Below are 22,537 nucleotides of genomic sequence, written 5' to 3' on the forward strand. Positions count from 1 at the left end.
TCATACAAGTAGGGTGTTAGGTTTTTTCCACTTTTGCTTCATTGACTTTTATGGGGGAATACGTTAACATGAGCGCAAAATCTTAAGTTCGGCTTTTTATGCACATCGGGTTAGCTTGCAAGCGAAAACGGTTTACTTTCAACTTGTAATACGAGCGCTACCCAACGAGCTCAAAAGGCTTACTTCTAGCTGAGTTAGCGCGTGAGCCGGAGCGTTAAATACCGCTCCACTTGTCAAACCTAGATTTATTGCCAATCATTTTTTCTACTACTTTTATAAACCCAATTTAAAAGCAAGGAAAGAAACATATGGTCTGCATAAAGGGATATGAAATCCAAACATTTTCTTTTGTGACTCAGACAGAGCTTACCATTTTAAAAAGTTTCCAATTTAGTTTTATTATCAAATTTGCTTAGTTCCCATGATATTCTGTGTTCAAGAGATACCTAGATTGGCATCTGGAGCAGTAAATGGCAGGAACAATTGCTCTTGCAAATGGATAACATTCTTGTAAAACTATTGCCAAATAGATGCATCCCTGCTTTTCAACAAAAGATACCAAGAGGACAAAGTAAAATTGATAATAGAGTCAAATTAGAAAGCTCTTTAAAATCATGAAGGAAAATGTTTTGGTTTCATAACCCTTAAAGGGTCATGAAACCCAAAAAATGCCTTTCATGATTCAGATAGAGAATACAATTTTAAACAACTTTCCAATTTACTTCTATTATTTAATTTGCTTCCTTCTCTTGTTATTCTTTGCTGAAAGGTTTATATATCTCAGGAGCAGCAAAGAACCTAGGTGCTAGCTGCTGATTGGTGGCTGCATATATATACCGATTGTCATTGGCTCACCCAGGTGTTCAGTTAGAAACCAGTAGTGCATTGCTGCTCCTTCAACAAATGATACCAAGAGAATTAAACAAATTAGATAATAGAAGTAAATCAGAAAGTTGTTTAAAATTGTATTCTTTATCTGAATCATGAAATAATTTCTTTGGGTTTCATGTCCCTTTAAGGTACTGAGATCCTTTGGATTATATGTATAAAATGATATGAATCTAACAATGAAATTATATGCTTTTAATATGTTTAACAATGCAAAGTGAATTGTGCACATTTTAATTGCATAGAATAGATGGTGTAAAAGGTTTTGGGTACAAGTAAATATACATAGTACCACTGCACTTCTAAAGGCATATTTGAAGGCGTCAAATGCACCTTTTACTACAGTCAGTCCTTATAAAGTAAGTCTGCATTCTGACACCTTTGTAGTTCAACAATGGGTGGTTTATAATTTGGTGTCTTTTTAAATTTAATGTGTGTTGTTTTGCAGTCAAATGATATACCCCTTGAAACATGTTTATGCTATCCTATCTGCTTTGGCAAATTACGACCAGATATAAATGACATTCTACACTGATCAACTAATCACGATGAAGCATATAGAACTCCACCCCATGTGGGGCAGTTGAAAAAAAAAAATCATATTAAATTACAGGAAAAGTGCAATTTATTTTACTACACATAATTAAACATTTTATAAAAAAAAAAAATGTTATAAATAATGGCCCTTAAAAAAGAGAATTAAATGTGTATGTAATTGTTTAAAGGGACAGTCTACACCTTAGTCATCTTAAAGACTTACCTTAGATTAAGCAGCAACTAGCCTTCTGCACCGCTTTCTATATCATGTAGCAGGAACAATAAAAAAGTTATTTTTAAAATTAATATTATTTCTGCCCAGTCTGTTGACATCAATTAGTGAGCCTTTTGTGATTGGATGCCATATGTAGCCCAGATCATTATGTCATCAGTGGGCTTAGTAGTCATTTCCAAGTGACCAGAAATAAAATTCATTTTAAAATAACTTTTTTTACTGTTTCTGCTGCATGATATAAAAGGGTGCAGCAGGGGCTATTTGCAGTTTAAAGTGAATGTAATTTTTTATGCTAAAGTGCCCGTTTTTTAAAAATGTTATTAAAAATAGGGGCCCTTTAATTCATAAAATTTACATTTCACTCGTGTTGTGAAAAAATACTTACCTTTTAATCTCGACATCCGCTCCAGCTTCCTCCGCCCGTCACAAAGCCTCTTTCTGGATCTAAAATGAGGAATCCGGCTTCCTCCAATCATGGCATTGAATCAGACACTGATTCCTCGGGGGGGGGGGATTCGTGATTGGAGGATGACGGATCCATCATTTCTGATGTCAGAAATGGTTTGCAACGACCGAGGGAAGCTAGAGCATCTGTCAAGTTTAAAAGGTAAGTATTTTTTCACAACACGAGTGAAATGTAAATTTTGATGAATTAAAGTGCCTCAAATTTTTAAAAACCAGGCACTTTAGCATAAAAATGTACATTTACTTTAATCTAAGGTAAGACTTTAAGATAACAAAGGTGTAGATTGTCCCTTTAAGGAATAATAATTGGCTAAATAAATAAATAACAAGTAGTGAAATGTATTTAATTTCATTTACATAAATAATATTGTTTGATAAACATACCCCTAGGGGGATATTTATCAAAGTTCTGGTGGACCTGATCCGACAGTGCGGATCAGGTCCTCCAGACCTCGTTGAATGCGGAACGCAATATGCTCTCCGTATTCAGCATTGCACCAGCAGCTCTTGTGAGCTCTTGGTGCAACGCCGCCCCTTGCAGATTTGCGGCCAATCGGCTGCCAGCAGAGGTGTCAATCAACCCGTTCGTACTCGATCGGGTTGATTTTCGGCGATGTGTGCCTGCCTGCTCAGAGCAGACGGACAGGTTATGCTTCATAACTGCTCCGCAGGCTCGCTAGAAACAGGGGCCCTCAAGCTCTATCCGCAGCTTGATAAATGGGCCCCCTAGACTTAAAGCAATCACATGATTTTTACTGTTTTTGTTTAAATACTCCTGTTTTTAAATGACATTCTCTATTAATTGATCTCTCTTTTCTGCTGTCACTGTACTAAGTTTATAGATCTTTTTAGAAAAAAGGGACATAGCAAGTTTAAAATAAATCTCTAACAGACAGGCAGAAAAAATTAAAACAAAAATGCAGCTTTAGATCTGTCTGTTAAATTTCTCCTGAGATGCTTAGAAGCGAATATAACAGTTTTACTTGCCTGGAAAAGACTGAGTGCCATTAGATTGGTGACCTGTTATACATTAACTGCATTAATATCAATTTGTTTCAATACAAAAACCTAAATCATATGAACTTCTGAAATGGAAAAACTGTGAAAATATGTGGATTTATAATGTTTTTAATAAGAGCTCTTAGCACTGGGTCAACAAGTCAAATACAAGTGGGAAATGGAGGTTATATTTATTTGCTTTGTTTTATGTTATAAAAGTCTAGGGTCTAGTTATTGCTGGTGTGTTTCTGTCCAATCTACATACAAAGGATTTAAATGTTTATATTTTTATGCTGCCTAAAAAAAAGTATGAATAAAATATTTAAAGGGACATAATACTCATATGCTAAATCACTTGAAACTGATGCAGTATAACTGTAAAAAGCTGACAGGAAAATATCACCTGAGCATCTCTATGTAAAAAAGGAAGATATTTTACCTCACAATCTCCTCAGCTCAGCAGAGTAAGTTCTGTGTAAAAAGTTATACTCAGCTGCTCCCAGCTGCAGGTAGAAAAAAAAAATGAAGAACTGAACTGCATCCAATCAGCATCAGCAGTGCTGAGGTCATGAACTCTTACTGTGATCTCATGAGATTTGACTTAACTCTCATGAGATTTCATAGTAAGCTTCCTTTACCTGATTGGTGAAATAATATGAGAGTGCATGAGGCTCATCCCCTAAACTGTCCTAGGACAGACACACTAATATGCTGCTTAGAAATCCTTTACAATGGGAGGTGGCTACTGAGGAACTTTTGAGGTAAAATATCTTTCTTTTTTACATAGAGATGTTCAGGTGATATTTTCTAGTCAGCTTTTTACAGCTATACTGCATCACTTTCAAGTGTTTAAACATTTGGGTATTATGGCCCTTTAATCTCAATGGTGTCAGCTACATTTTGGTTCACACAAGATGGGAGCACACATGTCTCACAATACAACAGTGTAAAGGATGAAACTATACAATATTTAATATGGCAGTATTTTAGTGTGCCTGTAACAAGGCAAAAGGACAATAGTCAAATTAAATAGCTAACAATTTAATGCAATTTTAAAGAACATTTAAAGGGACATTAAACTCTACAGATGGTAAATACAATGATGCATTTAAAGGGACAGTCTACACAAAAATTGTTATTGTTTAAAAAGATAGATAACGCCTTTACTACCCATTCCCCAGCTTTGCACAACCAACATTGTTAGATTAATTTACTTAATAACATTTAAACCTCTAAATTTCTGCCTGTTTCAAAGGCTCTATTGACAGCCTCTTAATCACATGCTTTTGTATTTGCTTTTCACAACAGGAGACTTATAGTTCAGTGGGCCATATAGATAACAATGTGTTCACGCCCGGGAAGTTATTTAAGAGTTAGCACAACACAGTACTAACTGTAAGTCAATAGATTTTAAATAGTCACAGTCATGTAATCAGGGGGTTGTCGCAAGATGCTTAGATACAAGGTAATCACAGAGGTAAAAAAGTATATTATTATAACTGTGTTGGTTATGCAAAACTGGGGAATGGGTAATAAAGGCATTATCTATCTTTTAAAACAATAAAAATGATATTGTAGACTGTCCCTTTAAAGAAAAGATTAGTCTGAGAATAACATGTTGATGTATTTTAGAAAAGTTTCATTAGTTGTTTAACCCCTTTCTGGGGAACAATAGTGTTTTCATTGTGTGATTTCAAGGCTGGGATCGGATCATGGAAGACTGCCTACGCTGCTAGGCATGCCCCTCAGGCTGATCCTTGCCTTCGTCAAAGGGGGAAGCTACAGGACACCTTATATGGTAGGACGTTCCATAATGTACTAACAGCGTTAAAGCCTAGCGCTGTTAGGACGGCATGGAATGTCCTAACATTGTGTAAGGGGTTAATTATTGACAAAATAAGTGTAAAGGTTTAGTATCTATAAAACACTGGGAGCTGCCATGTTGTAACTTAGTTACCTTCTCTGCTATAGCTAATTAGGGACACTTATAAATAGGTCACTAGAGTGTGCAGCCAATGACTGTGTGGAATACAAAAGTGTTCTGCACTTCCATTTCTAACAGGAACTGAAAAGCTCACAATTTCAGAATGGAATGACAGGAAAAGTGGACAAAATAAATAATGAAAGTATATTGCAGAGTTTTTTTTAATATATACGATTTATCATTTTATATTACCATCACAAAGTGTTTAATGTCCCTTTAAAATAAGAAAAGGGATGTGCCATAATTTTTTTTGTTTGTTTGCAAGGTCATCTATTTAAACTTTTATATATAAACTTAATTGCTTGACAATCTGTCGAGAGTGGATGCTGTGATATTTTGGGTTTCAAACAGTTTCCAATTATTTATATTGCAGTAGTAAAACCTTGTTTAGAAAACTGAGATTCCATATTAAAATACAAGCTTTCAAGTGTTTTTTCTCTCTTCCTCTGTATTTAAAATTATTATTATAATTTTTTTTTTATGAAAAAAACAAACATGAAACCCAAATTTTTTCATGAGTCACATAGAGAATACAGTTTTAAACAACATTCCAATTTATTTCTATTACCTAATTTGCTTCATTTTCTTGGTATCCTTTGTTTAAGGAGCCAGCTGAATGCCAATGACATGAGGAATATATATATGCAGCCATATATATATGCAGCCACCAATCAGCAGCTTCTGAGCCTACTTAGGTATGCTTTCAATAAAGGATACAAAGCGAATAATACAAAATAGATAATAGAAAGAAATTAGAGAGTTGTTTAAGATTGCATGTTCTATCTGAATCACGAAAGAAGAAAACAATACGTTTGTGTACCTTTTAATAGAAGCTGTGCTAAACAAACCAACTTTATGTGAGAACTGTCCCTCTCAGCCAATTAGCAATAGGCACCTATGTATCAGAGTCTTATTCATTCTTAGTCACAAACTATTATGATTAATATAGATGTGCATTGGGAGGTTTCAGAGGCCTCCAAATGCAGAAGAAGGTGGCTTCTTGCAGCATTTGGCTGGATTTCTGTTTGTGAAAGTACAACACATTAAAGGAACATGAAACCCAAAAAATGTCTTTCACGATTTAGATAAATAATACCATTTTAAAAAACTTTCCAATTTACTTCTATTATTTAATTTGCTTCATTCTTCAGATATCCTTTGTTGAAGAAATAGCAATGTACATGGTGAGCCAATCACACGAGGCATCTATGTGCAGCCACCAATCAGCAGCATCTGAGCCTATCTAGATATGATTTTCAACTAAGGATATCAAGAGAATGAAGCAAATTAGATAATATAATTAAAAGTTTGTTTAAAATTGCACGCTCTTTCTAAGTCAGGAAAGAAAAAAAAATTGAGTTTCATATTTCTTTAAGATCAGTGCAAATTCAGATCTTAGTGAGTTGCACTTCCACATGAAGAAATCCAGCTTCGAAATGAGCTCAATGCCGCAAGTGGCCGCCTTTTTTCCCCATTCAGAGGCATCCGAAACCTCAAAATGCATAGGCTTAATGATTAATGCTCTATCTATCCATCTATCTATCTATCTATCTACATTTTTCTAACCTTCTCTTCAGTTATTATTTAAAGGGACATGAAACCCACAAATTTTCTTTCATAATTCAGAAAGAGAATACAGTTTTAAAAAACGTTCTTTTATTATCAAATTTGCTTTGTTCTCTTGTTATTCTTTGTTGAAGAGGTATCTAGGTAGGTGCACATGCCTAAAGCACTGCATTACAGGAAATAGTGAACTTACCTTCCTGCTTCTCCACAAAGGATAACAAGAAAACAAAGACATTTTGATAATACAAGAAAATTGTAAAGATGTTTAAAATTGTAGCTTATATCTAACTCATTAAATATTTTTTTTTGGTTTTTATGTCCCTTTAAGTACAATCATTTCCTGAGGTGCTTATGTTTTGCCTTGTTATAGACACAGTAACATAGTGACTGATAAACATCTCTTCAAGACATTTGAAGTCTCAATCAGCCATTGAAAAAGGAATCTCACATAGAATCTATAACACAAAATCTTAAGAGGGGAGAGAGAGCGCAAAAGAGGGGGAGAGAGTGCAAAAGAGAGGGGGAGAAAGAGCGCAAAAGAGAGGGGGGAGAGAGAGCAAAAAGATAGGGGGGAGAGAAAGAGAAAAAGAGAGGGGGAGAGAGCAAAAGAGAGGCGGAGAGGGAGAGCAAAAGAGAAGGTGTAGAGAGAGCAAAAGAGAGGGGGTAGAGAGAGCAAAAGAGAGGTGGAGCGAGAGAGCGCAAAATAGAGGTGAAGCAAGAGAGCGCAAAAGAGAGGTGGAGCGAGAGAGCGCAAAAGAGAGGTGGAGCGAGAGAGTGCAAAAGAGAGGGGGAGAGAGAGAGCGCAAAATAGAGGGGGAAAGAGAGCGCAAAAGAGAGGGGAGAGAGAGAGCGCAAAAGAGATGGGGAGAGAGAGAGCGCAAAAGAGAGGGGGGAGAGAGAGAAAAAGAGGGGAAAGAGCAAAACAGAGGGGAGAGAGAGCAAAAGAGAGGGGGAAGAGAGAGAGCAAAAGAGAGGTGGAGCGAGAGAGCGCAAAATAGAGGGGGAGAGAGAGCAAAAGAGAGGGGGAGAGAGAAAGCAAAAGAGAGGGAGGGAAAATAGAGCAAGGGGTGGGACCGATGTACTGCAAAAAATGGCCCATGTGAACGGACTTTAGGACTAGTTAATAATAATTCTTAATAATGTTTATATCCAGATTATAGAACTGAGAAAAACTTTTTATGTTATTATAATTGTCTATATTTTGTTTTTCCATAAAGTGACATTCTAACATGCATTAGATGTAGCAATTTAAAAAAAAACATATATTCTAACCACAAAATAACCAATGTTCTATAATTTAAAACACTTGTGATGTTAACTGTGAATATCAACACATAGATGTATAGTGAAAAAAAAACAACTTAATCACAGTGTGGATTGTTAGAAGAATAAACCCACACTATTTAAGGTTAACTTCTTACCATATAATATTTTTCCTATATAGAAAATAGAATAACATAATAACAATTAGATGTTACAAGTAATTCTGCTTTAAACAAAATGGAAGATTTATAGCAAAATGTAAAAGCCACAACATACCTGTGATGGTGAAGTCTCCTATAATGTGCACAAGAGAAAAGAGAAGAGAATATGATATTAGATTACTGGTTTAACAAAAAAGGAACAAAAGTGTGTGTGTGAATATATATATACATATATATACACACACATGTACATATATACATATATACACACATACACATATATTCATACATATATACACACACACACACACACACATATTCATACATATATGCACATATAATATTTAAAAAGTGTTTTTAAATATTACATATGAAAATTGTTTACCTCTTCATTGCCAATGAGGTTATACATACAGTACATTCACACACACATGGACACACATACAGTACATACATGTGCACACATTCAAACACAGGCATATAAATACTCTCACAAACACATAGACACATACACATAACACACACAACATGCATAGGCACACACACACATTTACAAGCACATACACGTAGACACCTAAAAACACACACATAAATGCCCTTACACACACACACATATTGTATAAATAAAATATATATAAACACACCTCATATAGTCATACACATACATATAAAGACACAAACACACATATACATGTGTATATACACAATCACACGCACATACATTTAAGCTTAATCATACAAACATACATACATAATCACACACACACACACACAAAAATCATACACATATACATTCATACACAGAAACAAACACACATATACGTACATACAGTCACACACACATAACATACACAAATACTATCATACACACATAAACACACATACATAGGCACAAACACACATATGCGTATATATAGTCACAAACACATAACATACACAAATACTATCATACACACATAAACACACATACACAGACACAAACACACATATGCGTATATATAGTCACACACATAACATACACAAATACTATCATACACACATAAACACACATACACACACATATACCCTATCACATACACACACATGCATATAAAACCATAATATGTCTACTCTATCTACAAATATTTGATAAATCTCTGTAAATCTAAAATTGAGTAAATACATTTTGTTGTCTTGTATTTAGGAAAAAAAACAATATTCTTAATTATCTCCTCCACGCTGTAGCAGACCTAGCAGCCATATGTTACTTGGCTCCAGTACACACAGCATATTACCACAGCATTTTGTGATTTTTTTCATAACCTTTTTATACATATAGAATTAGTTTTATACCATACTGGGAATAAAAAAAAACTATCAATCATATATACTCTACATTGTATTTATTTCAAATGCAACATTAGCTGGAAAAAAACTGTAATGTGAAAAAAGTAATTTAATTGTAGCACAGGTAGTTTATGTATCTTAAATTTGAATAACCTTTTGTGTTTATAATTTTTGTACCAGTCTTGCTGTGACATTGTGCTCAGAATTTTATCAATTTGCTGTTTTAATTTCTTAAAACTTGCCTGAGGAAATGTATATTGCATCAATGGTGGAGAACAGAGCTTTGATCAATTTCATGTAATTTGTATATAACTTTAGATAAAATATATTTAGGAAACACTGACTAATGCTAAAATGTATTGTAGGGGAAATGTCACATAGGACATCAAACTGCAACATTGTAGAGTCAAGATTTATAATCACAATTTTGCAACTTGAATGTTAGAGGCAGAGATCTGAAGAATGCTGGAGATCGTACAACCCATGATATCCCAGTAAATGCATATCTCTCTGACAGCAAAGGGGTTACTGAGTTCCCTGCTTGGCAGAAATGTCACTTGCAACATTCCTGCATAGGCAAAATTGCTCCAGCCACATGAGGACATCCCGGCAGCTATATTTTGGCTGCCGCTTTACTGATGTCAGGAAAATACTCCTGACAAGAATTATACAGAATGACTAACAGCTTTTGCTGTAGTAGAATAATTTAAAAAAAGGTAGATACTGTAGATGATAGATAGATAGATGATAGAGAGAGAGAGAGAGATTGAGTGAGAGAGAGAGGGGGGAGAGGGAGAGATTGAGAAGCAGTTAGATTGATTAATTTGATAGAAAGAGATAGATAGATAGATAGATAGATGATAGATAGATAGATAGATAGATAGATAGATAGATAGATAGAGGGAGAGAGAGAGAGAGAGAGAGAGAGAGAGAGAGAGAGAGAGAGAGAGAGAGAGAGAGAGAAAGAGAGAGAGATTGAAAGGCAGATAGATTAATTAGATAGAGATAGATAGATAGATAGATAGATAGATAGATGATAGAGAGATAGAGAGAGAGAGAGAGAGTGAGAGAGAGAGGGGGGAGAGGGAGAGATTGAGAAGCAGTTAGATTGATTAATTTGATAGAAAGAGATAGATAGATAGATGATAGATAGTTAGAGGGAGAGAGAGAGAGAGAGAGAGAGAGAGAGAGAAAGAGAGAGAGATTGAAAGGCAGATAGATTAATTAGATAGATAGAGATAGATAGATAGATAGATAGATAAGAGAGAGAAAAAGGGAGAGAGAAAGAGAGAGATTGAAAGGCAGATAGATTAATTAGATAGAGATAGATAGATAGATAGATAGATAGATAGATAGAGATATATTTAGAGCGATAGATGATAGAGTGATAGATAGAGTGATTGATAGATAGATAGATAGATAGATGTAGATAGAGAGATGTAGATAGATGATAGATAATGTTCTGCAACTGATAATACTGTATGTAACAGAAGAATATCCTCCTGTGGTTTTGGACAAAGCTGAAAGACAGTTCTGACCAGTAAGTTGCCTCAGATATTTCTATGATCTCCTCAATATGATCTGGGTCTGCTTCTCGTCACAGTATCCTAAGCACTGTGAGACCCTAAGCTGTGTACTCTTCTCGCTATTCCTTCTTATACAGACATTCTCAAGGGTAACAGGGAGATAACAACTAATTACAGCTTGGAAATAGCAGCTAATAATATTGTGAGCAGAGTGGCAGATACAGCCTGTATCTCCCACACATTTGAGAAAGTCTCCTTTAGAAAATAATATGCTGGAACAGGCTTTACGGTGACTGACAGATGAATCTGAGTAGCTATGAAACCTAGTGATGAGAAAACTAAGTGAAGCCCTGATCAAGCTGGCAACAGAAACAAAATACCTGAGGCAAAGGGCAAAAAAAGAAGAGAAGCACAATGAGTGATAGATTGCAGTAGATATGTGAAAAAGTAGTTTTTATTTATTTATTTACAAATTGAATAAACAAATTTGACCTATTTTCCCCCCAAATGTGCTAATTAACTTAATGAACTAATGAACAAATACCAAATTTGTTCAATTCTTCACTTACATTCTCCTTCAATATACAGGAAAAACTAAACAAGCAATTGAACAAATTTACGCCTAGATTTAGAGTTTTGCGGCCCAAGGGGTGAGTTAGCTACGCGTCTTTTTTTCTAGCGCTGCTTCTAAACAACGCTGGTATTTAGAGTTCTCTGAAGGGCTGCGTTAGGCTCCAAAAAGGGAGCGTAAAGGCATATTTACCGCCACTTCAACTTTCAATACCAGCGTTGCTTATGGTAGCGGCTAGCTGGAAAAACGTGCTCGTGCACGATTCCCCCATAGGAAACAATGGGGCAGTTTGGGCTGAAAAGTCTGCACCTAACATGCTAACATGAACTCCAAGTCTAAACACCCCTAATCTTACACTTATTAACCCCTAATCTGCCACCCCCGCAATCGCTGATACCTGCATTATATTATTAACCCCTAATCTGCCACTTCGGACACCGCCGCAACCTACATTATACCTATGTACCCCTAATCTGCTGCCCCTAACATCGCCGACACCTATATTATATTTATTACCCCATAATCTGCCCCCCCAACGTCGCCGCTACCTTACCTACACTTATGAACCCCTAATCTGCCGACCGGACCTCCCGCCTTGCAAACCCTATAATAAATAGTATTAACCCCTAATCTGCCCTCCCTAACATCGCCGCCACCTAACTTCAAGTATTAACCCCTAATCTGCCGACCGGACCTCGCCGCTACTATAATAAATGTATTAACCCCTAAAGCTAAGTCTAACCCTAACCCTAACACCCCCCTAAATTAAATATAATTTTAATCTAACAAAATAAATTAAATCTTATTAACTAAAGTATTCCTATTTAAAACTAAATACTTACCTGTAAAATAAACCCTAATATAGCTACAATATAACGAATAATTATATTGTAGCTATTTTAGCATTTATATTTATTTTACAGGCAACTTTGTATTTATTTTAACTAGGTACAATAGCTATTAAATAGTTATTTACTATTTAATAGCTACCTAGTTAAAATAATTACAAAATTAACTGTAAAATCAATCCTAACCTAAGTTACAATTAAACCTAACACTACACTATCAATAAATTAATTAATTAAATTACCTACAATTACATACAATTAAATACACTAAACTAAATTACAAAAAAAACCCACTAAATTACAAAAAATAAAAAAATATTACAAGAATTTTAAACTAATTACACCTACTCTAAGCCCCATAATAAAATAAAAAAGCCCCCAAAATAATAAAGGTCCCTACCCTATTCTAAATTAAAAAGTAACCAGCTCTTTTACCAGCCCTTAAAAGGGCTTTTTGCGGGGCATGCCCCAAAGTCAACAGCTCTTTTGCCTGTAAAAAAAAATTCAACCCCCCCAACATTAAAACCCACCACCCACATACCCCTACTCTAACCCAAACCCCCCTTAAATAATCCTAACACTACCCCCCTGAAGATCTCCCTACCTTGAGCCGTGTTCACCCAGCCGGGCACCGATGGACCAAAAGAGGACATCCGGAGCGGCAGAAGTCTTCATCCTATACGGGCAGAAGAGGACATCTGGACCGGCAGACATCTTCATCCAAGCGGCATCTTCTATCTTCATCCATCCGACGAGGAGCGGCTCCATCTTTAAGACCTCCGGCGCGGAACATCCTCCTTCCCCGACGACGAATGACAGTTCCTTTAAGTGACATCATCCAAGACGGCGTCCCTCGAATTCCGATTGGCTGATAGGATTCTATCAGCCAATCGGAATTAAGGTAGGAAAAATCTGATTGGCTGATTGGATCAGCCAATCAGATTCAAGTTCAAGCCGATTGGCTGATCCAATCAGCCTATCAGATTGAGCTTGCATTCTATTGGCTGTTCCGATCAGCCAATAGAATGCAAGCTCAATCCGATTGGCTGATTGGATCAGCCAATCGGATCGAACTTGAATCTGATTGGCTGATCCAATCAGCCAATCAGATTTTTCCTACATTAATTCCGATTGGCTGATAGAATCCTATTAGCCAATCGGAATTCGAAGGACGCCATCTTGGATGACGTCACTTAAAGGAACCGCCATTCGTCGTCTAGTCGTCGGGGAAGGAGGATGTTCCGCGCTGGAGGTCTTGAAGATGGAGCCACTCCTCATCGGATGGATGAAGATAGAAGATGCCGCTTGGATGAAGATGTCTGCCGGTCGGGTGTCCTCTTCTGCCCGGATAGGATGAAGACTTCTGCCGCTCCGGATGTCCTCTTTTGGTCCATCGGTGCCTGGCTGGGTGAACACGGCTCAAGGTAGGGAGATCTTCAGGGGGGTAGTGTTAGGTTTATTTAAGGGGGGTTTGGGTTAGAGTAGGGGTATGTGAGTGGTGGGTTTTAATGTTGGGGGGGTTGTATTTTTTTTTACAGGCAAAAGAGCTGTTGACTTTGGGGCATGCCCTGCAAAAAGCCCTTTTAAGGGCTTTTTTATTTTATTAGGGGGCTTAGAGTAGGTGTAATTAGTTTAAAATTCTTGTAATATTTTTTTATTTTTTGTAATTTAGTGTTTGTTTGTTTTTTGTAATTTAGTTCAGTGTATTTAATTGTATGTAATTGTAGGTAATTTATTTAATTAATTTATTGATAGTGTAGTGTTAGGTTTAATTGTAACTTAGGTTAGGATTTATTTTACAGGTAATTTTGTAATTATTTTAACTAGGTAGCTATTAAATAGTAAATAACTATTTAATAACTATTGTACCTAGTTAAAATAAATACAAAGTTGCCTGTAAAATAAATATAAATCCTAAAATAGCTACAATATAATTATTCGTTATATTGTAGCTATATTAGGGTTTATTTTACAGGTAAGTATTTAGTTTTAAATAGGAATACTTTAGTTAATAAGATTTAATTTATTTCGTTAGATTAAAATTATATTTAACTTAGGGGGGTGTTAGGGTTAAGGTTAGACTTAGCTTTAGGGGTTAATACATTTATTATAGTAGCAACGAGGTCCGGTCAGCAGATTAGGGGTTAATACTTGAAGTTAGGTGGCGGCGATGTTAGGGAGGGCAGATTAGGGGTTAATACTATTTATTATAGGGTTTGCGAGGCGAGAGTGCGGCGGTTTAGGGGTTAATAACTTTATTAGAGTAGCGGCGAGGTCTGGTCGGCAGATTAGGGGTTAATAAGTGTAGGTAGGTAGCGGCGACATTGGGGGGCAGATTAGGGGTTAATAAATATTATGTAGGTTTCGGCAATGTTAGGGGCAGCAGATTAGGGGTTCATAGGGATAATGTAGGTGGCGGCGGTGTGCGGTTGGCAGATTTGGGGTTAAAAAATTTTATTATAGTGGCGGCGATGTGGGGGAACCTCGGTTTAGGGGTACATAGGTAGTTTATGGGTGTTAGTGTACTTTATAGCACAGTAGTTAAGAGCTTTATAAACCGGCGTTAGCCCAGAAAGCTCTTAACTACTGACTTTTTTCTGCTGCTGGAGTCTTGTCGGTAGAGGGTGTACCGCTCACTTCAGCCAAGACTCTAAATACCGGCGTTAGGAAGATCCCATTGAAAAGATAGGATACGCAATTGGCGTAAGGGGATCTGCGGTATGGAAAAGTTGCGGCTTGAAAGTGAGCGTTAGACCCTTTCCTGGCTGACTCTAAATACCAGCGTGCGGCCAAAAGCAGCGTTAGGACCCCTTAACGCTGCTTTTGATGGCTAACGCAGAACTCTAAATCTAGGCGTTAGTGTTTGTTCATTAGCTGGTTTGGTTAATGAACAAATTTAGGACAACATTAGCTCAAATTCATTCACCAAATTGAATGAATTTGAATGTTGTTAATTTCTCTTTGTTACTAGATGTATGCAGCATGATTGAAGGCTTTTATGCATTTCTTTTGGTCTACCATGTACATATCAACCTGCTTATAGGGATAAATAAAAAACAAGTAGGGTTATCAACCCCCCCTTATTTGCAGGGATCTCCATTATTTGCACAGACATTTTTAGAATCTCCCAAGCTCCCTTATTTATTTGCTTATATTTGCCTTACTTATGGACAGATTACAAGTGGAGCGGGATTTTGCACTTCCGTTAGAGCGCTAATTGCGCTAGAAGTCTATACATAGGCTTGTGCAAATCAGAAGAGCACCCTATTAAATCTGTTGTGCACTAGATGTAGTTGATGGGTGGACTCTATGGCTTTTGATTGTTGATAGGTACTGTTTAAAAGGACGGGCAAGAAAAAAGTGTAGAAGCTTATAGGGAAAAGGCAGTTTTCAAAGACTGTAAGAGAATGCCTCACTGACTTTGTAGTGAGCAGTGCACAGAAATAAAATACATACAGAAGAATTGCATTATCAACAAATGCAAAAGCAATTAGTATGAATTTCAAATGAGAAGTAGAATTTTTTTCTGAGAAATGTCAAAGTTAGTTTCATTTTGTTTCCCCTGCATCATGTGACAGCCTCAGCCAATTACAAAATGCATGTATGTATATCTTTAGAATTCTTGCACATGCTTAGTAGGAGGAGCCAATGTCTCAGAAAGTGTGCATATAAAATAATGCACATTTTGAAATTTTAAGTGAATTGGAAAGCTATTTACAATTGTGTGCTCTTTCTGAATCATAAAAGCTTTATTTTGATTTTAGTGTTCCTTTAAATTGTCATCTTACCAATTAGCACCTGTATTTGGTACACACTACCACACCTGATGCTTGTTATTGTTAAGTCTAATTATAATAAATTGGTAGATGACAACCAGTTGATTAGAAACCACCAACAATAGACAGAAAATCAGCTGGATTTAACAAGTCTGCTACAAAATAATTAGTTTGTGGTTAGCCAACTTGCTTTACTCCTACTAGAAAGTTACATGATTTTGGGCTAGATTACAAGTGGAGCAATATTTTGCGCTTCAGGCTAGAGCACTAATTCTGCTATAAGTAAATTTTTTGCATTTATTGGGTTGCACTGGTATAATAATATGAATGGAAAAAAGTTATCGCTCTCTCGCTAACCCGGCAAGCGCAAACGGCTTACTTCTAGTGCAATTAGACTGTCGCTCATACAATAACTTATTCCCCCATAGAAATCAATGGAGAGAAAAAAAGTGGAAAAAACCTAAACACGATTGAAAGTTCTCATATGCGCATACCTGATCACATTCTCTAATGTGCACAAACCCGATATGAAAATATGAATATTGCAAAAATATGGTTTAAAGGGACACTGAACCCAACTTTTTTCTTTCATGATTCAGATACAGCATGCAAGTTTAAGCAACTTTCTAATTTACTCCTATTATCAAATTTTCTTCATTCTCTTGCTATCTTTATTTGACAAAGAAGGCATCTAAGCTAAGGAGCCAGCCATCTTTTGGTTGAGGACACTGGACAGCACTTGTTTAAACGGACAGTCAACACCAGAATTTTTGTTGTTTAGAAAGAAAGATAATCCCTTTATTACCCATTCCCCAGTTTTGCATAACCAACACTGCTATAGAAATACACTTTTTACCTCTGTGATTACCTTGTATCTAAGCCTCTGCAGACTGCCCCCTTATTTCAGTTCTTTTGACAGACTTGCATTTTAGCCAATCAGTGCTCATTCCAGGGTAACTTCACTAGCATGAGCTCTATGTTATCTATATGAAACACATGAACTAATGCCCTCTAGTGGTCAAAATTCTTTCAGATTAGAGGCAGTCTTAAAGGTCTAAGAAATTAGCATATGAACCACCTAGGTTTAGCTTTCAACTAAGAATACCAAGAGAACAAAGCTTATTGTTGATAAAAGTAATTTGGAAAATTGTTTAAAATTACATTCCCTATTTAAATCATGAAAGTTTTTTCAACTTGACTGTCCCTTTAATGGTGCTGTCCAATCAGCAATGACAACCCAGGTTGTTTACTAAAAATGGGCCGGCATCTAAACTTACACTCTTGCTTTTCAAATAAATATACCAAGAGAATGAAGAAAATTTGATAATAGGAGTAAATTAGAAAGTTGCTTAAAGGGACTGTCTAGGCCAAAATAAACTTTCATGATTCAGATAGAGCATGTAATTTTAAACAATTTTCCAATTTACTTTTATCACCAATTTTGCTTTGTTCTCTTGGTATTCTTAGTTGAAAGCTTAACCTAGGAGGTTCATATGCTAATTTCTTAGACCTTGAAGCCCACCTCTTTCATTTTAACAGTTTTTCACCACTAGAGGGTGTTAGTTCACGTATTTCATATAGATAACACTGTGCTCGTGCACGAGAAGTTATCTGGGAGCAGGCACTGATTGGCTAGACTGCAAGTCTGTCAAAAGAACTGAAAAAAGGAGCAGATTGCAGAGGCTTAGATACAAGATAATCACAGAGGTTAAAAGTATATTATTATAACTGTGTTGGTTATGCAAAACTGGGAAATGGGTAATAAAGGGATTATCTATCTTTTAAAACAATAAAAATTTTGGTGTAGACTGTCCCTTTAAAATTGCATGCTCTATCTGAATCACGAAAGAAAAAAATTTGGGTTCAGTGTCCCTTTAACATGTTTTCATCTGCTTAAAGGGATAATGATTCAGATAAAGTATGCAATTTTAAGCAACTTTCTAATTTATGGATCTGCTTAAAGGGATAATGATTCAGATAGGGAATGCAATTTTAATCAACTTTCCAATTATTCTTATTTTTTATTTTCTTTCTCTTGCTATCTTTATTTTAAAAAGCAGAAATCTAAAGCTTAGGAACCAGCCAATTTTAGGCTCAGCAGCCTGGATAGAGCTTGCTTATTGGTGGCTACATTAAGCCACCAATAAGCAAGCATAACACAGGTTCTGAATCAAAAATGGTCCGGCTCCTAAGCTTTACATTCCTGCTTTTCAAATAAAAATGGCAAGAGAACTGAGAAAAATTGATAATAGGAGTAAATAAGAAAGTTTCTTAAAATTGCATGCTCTATCTGAATTGCAAAGGGCTCCAATGCACTTATTTATATGTCTATATATGTGTACATATATATTTATGTGTTTATATGTGTATATATGTATGTAAATACATATATACAAATATAAATACATAAATACATATGTAGACATATATATATATATATATATATATATATATATATATATATATATACATACAGTTGTGCACATAAGTTTACATACCCTGGCAGAATTTATGATTTCTTGGCCATTTTTCAGGGAATATGAATGATAACACAAAATCTTTTCTTTCACTCATGGTTAGTATTTGGCTGAAGCCATTTAATATCAATCAACTGTGTTTACTCTTTTCAAATCATAATGACAACAGAAACTACCCAAATGACCTTGATCAAAAGTTTACATACCCTGATGATTTTGGCCTGATAACATGCACACAAGTTGAAACAAAAGGGGTTTGAATGGCTATTAAAGGTAACCATCCTCACCTGTGATCTGTTTTCTTGTAATTAGTTTTAGTGTATAAAAGGTCAATGAGTTTCTGGACTCCTGACAGACCCTTTCATCTTTCATCTAGTGCTGCACTGACAATTCTGGATTCTGAGTCATGGGGAAAGCAAAACAATTGTCAAAGGATCTGCAGGAAAAGGTAGTTGAAAGGGATATAAAAAGATATCCAAGGAATTGAGAATGCAAATCAGGAGTGTTCCCCTTTGTGTCAACTTGTGTGCATGTGATCAGGCCAAAATCACCAGGGTATGTAAACTTTTGGTCATTTGGGTAGTTTCTGTTGTCATTATGATTTAAAAAGAGTAAACACAGTTGATTGATAATAAATGGCTTCAGCCAAATACTAACCATGAGTGAAAGAAAAGTTTTTGTGTTATCATTCATATTCTCTGAAAAATGGCCAAGAAATCATAAATTCTGCCAGGGTATGTAAACTTATGAGCACAACTATATACGTAAACACATATACATCTTAAGACATGAATATGTATGTATCTTTGGTTTAAAGCCCTATGCCTGCCTTTCTTTTTCTAACACCTGAGATCTCATATCTTTGAGCACTTATAACTTTTTAATGAATTTGTTTTTAAAATAATTTTATTAGATAGTGTTATTATGAGTGTAACTGTACTTTGTAATGTATTTTTCATGTGCTTTGTGACACCTTTTTGCTTCGTGAAACATTTAACCAAAGCTCTGAAGTCACAGTAATGATTCTAGCGTAAATTGCGCTCAAGCGATTGCGCTCAGCTTATGATATGAGCGCAATTTAACCTGCGGGCAAATTATCGCGAAAGCCCTGGCCCTTTGTATGAAAGCAAACTGAGCTTATTTGGACAATGGGAATCAATACATTTTATTTTAAACCCACCTACCTTTAGAGAGCATACTTTTTTCCAAATCGGCTATGCACAGTCATTCATTTTCTGATTTAAAATATTTTGTTTCGTTGCAAAACTATATGTGAAAATGTTTACATAGTGTTCTTTCAAAAGCATGATATATTTGTTAAAATTTAATGTCTATTTAGACATTTGTATAAGACCCAGGTTAGTTTTAAGAACATAAAAAGTGGTATATTTTGTTAGATGATTATTTAACCTAAAAAAAAGTTGTTTTTTGCTCCATAGTTGCTTCACTGTCAAGAGGTCAGCTTCTTTTGATTAACTCTGTATCTCAGAAAATTGAGTGAAAAATAAGGATGCTATATACATAAATTGTAAACAGTTATAGGTTTTGGTTATTGACACAGAAGACTGTTAAAATTATATACTCTGTTTTTTGTTTGTTTTTTAATTATGATTATGTCTGAAAGTATGGATTGTGTCATTATCTATCGATTAGTATCGTGATAGTGCTCTCGAACAATTTGACATTTGTTTCAAATACTAATAAAATCCAAACATTTTTTAAATGATATATTTTAATGGAAAAAAAAAACACATAAAAACAAGTTTGATTATAGAAAGACAGGAATTGGAAGGATGTAAAAGAAATAAAAAGAAATGAAATGCTTACCAAGCTCATTCAACAACAGGGCTGCGAAGAAAACACATAAAAGACAGACAAAAAGCATAAGATCACAAATGAAAATGAAAATGAAAATGTCCACAGAGAGAAGCTCAGACTCTATTGAGTTTGTACAATTTGGAAAGCTTAACCTTATTGCCAAATTAATGTTTAACCTTATTGCCAAATTAATGTTTAACCTTATTGCCAAATTAATTGCCAACAAACTAGCACTACTAATCAAATGTATTATTTTATTTCCTGATTTTTTTTTTTAAACGTTTAGTTTGGTATTTTTCTATAATATTGTTAAAATTCCATGGCTATCAATATTTATTATTATTTTAAAATTAGATATTTTAGATGAAGATGCATTAAATTAAAGCTGTGTACAAGTAAAATCTCCATTAAAAAAACACTTCTCTATTAAAGTGTAATCTCTGTTATTAATCTTAAAAGATATATTTTTAACAATAACTGTAAACAACTATAGAAAACTAATTTAAACGTGAAATGCTATTGTAACCATAAAGTATAATTTAATATTTAATTATTTAAGCATTGTAATGTTATGCTTTTAAGCACATTTTTCTTGTTACAGTCAGTCAAATATATATATATAAAAAGTGCAGCATAAGGTGTCTCTAATTAATCAACATTTCAGTTTATTCACAAGTGGTATTCTGAACTTAATTAAACTGTATTAGGGTTATAATTTAACCTGGCACAGTTTATCATATAGCCAGGATTTTTGGTAATCATTTTGTTAATTAATTGCAATAATTAATTTCTATACTCACTTATTTTTTTTTAAAAAAAAATAACAGGTATGCATGTATAATTGGGAATTTGTTTATGGGCACATTTCAGCTACATGGGAAAAATAAACTTCAGTATGGAATATTTAATATCATTGCATTTAACGATGACACATAAATCATTTATATTAAGCTTTAAATAAATAATTTCTTTGGAAAAATGCTACATTGTTTAATTTAAAGGGATAGTATAGTCAAAATTAAACGTTCATGATTCAGACAGAGCCTGCAGTTTTAAGCAACTTTCTAATTTACTTCTATTATCAATTTTTCCTCGTTCTCTTGGAATCTTTATTTTAAAAAGCAAGAATGTAAGCTTAGAAGCCGGCACATTTTTGGTTCAGCACCTGGGTAGCGTTTACTGATTGAGGTCTGAATGTAGCCATCCAATCAGCAAGTGCTGCCTAGGTTCTGAACCAAAAAAAGACGATAAAAAATTGATAATAGGAGCAAATTAGAAAGTTACTTAAAATTGCATGCTTTATCTGAGTCATGAAAGTTTAATTTTGACTAGACTATCCATTTAAATTATTGCTTTTTAGTTCTTTTTAGTTCTTTTTTATTTCTAGTTTTTCCTTATGCATAGATTAAAATATAATACATAATATAAATCTAAAATACCTTTGGCTAATTGAGTTTTGTTTTTTTTAACTTTTAATTTTAATACAAATATTTATTTGTATTTTGATATGAAACATGCATAGTCATATCTCAGTAAATTAAATTAAAAAAACATACATGCAAATAAGGCTAGATTAAAAGCAATGGATTATAATTAGTAACTTTACACATAGAGGTAAGTAGTTCTTTATAATTTTAAGCAAATTAGTTCCATTGTTCATCATGCACATGCATGCTTCTATTAGCATAATATAATTACTAGTGGGTCACCCCTGGTGTGTACTGCAATGCAGCAATTATAACCAATATGCACTGCAATACATGGATGTAGCTAGATCTGGTAATTATAAGAAGGGAAATCAAATATTAATTGCTGTAAATTTCTTCAGTTTAAACTTCCACACCAGCTTCATGAAAAATATATGGCTGCGTTAGTAAAATGAATATTCAATGATTTGTTTACAACAATTCCCTAGCATCACTATACTGAAAAGGGAGATGATAAATTATATTCCAAAGGATTAGTATTGGCTTATCCAATGTAACTTTGGGGAAAAAATCAACTGTGGACAGCAACTTTCCACATTCCCAACAAAATGCTGGACCTGCAAAACTAAAGGTGATGGAAAGGAGCATCTAAGTTATTGCTATTAACGGC

At 34.9% G+C, this 22,537-nt stretch overlaps 1 protein-coding gene across 1 annotated transcript in view; it reads right to left on the reverse strand.

Moving 5' to 3' along the window:
* SLC8A1 (solute carrier family 8 member A1) overlaps positions 1-22,537 on the reverse strand; it is a 480,484-nt gene that overhangs the window by 132,924 nt on the left and 325,023 nt on the right. Inside the window, exons 4-6 of the mRNA XM_053711941.1 lie at positions 20,450-20,470; positions 8,214-8,231; positions 8,069-8,110 (exon numbers count right to left, since the gene is read on the reverse strand). Coding sequence (XP_053567916.1) covers positions 8,069-8,110; positions 8,214-8,231; positions 20,450-20,470 — 81 coding nt within the window. The remainder of the gene's footprint in view (positions 1-8,068; positions 8,111-8,213; positions 8,232-20,449; positions 20,471-22,537) is intronic.

This window comes from Bombina bombina, chromosome 4, assembly GCF_027579735.1.
Source record: "Bombina bombina isolate aBomBom1 chromosome 4, aBomBom1.pri, whole genome shotgun sequence".
Taxonomy (NCBI): Eukaryota; Metazoa; Chordata; class Amphibia; order Anura; family Bombinatoridae; genus Bombina; species Bombina bombina.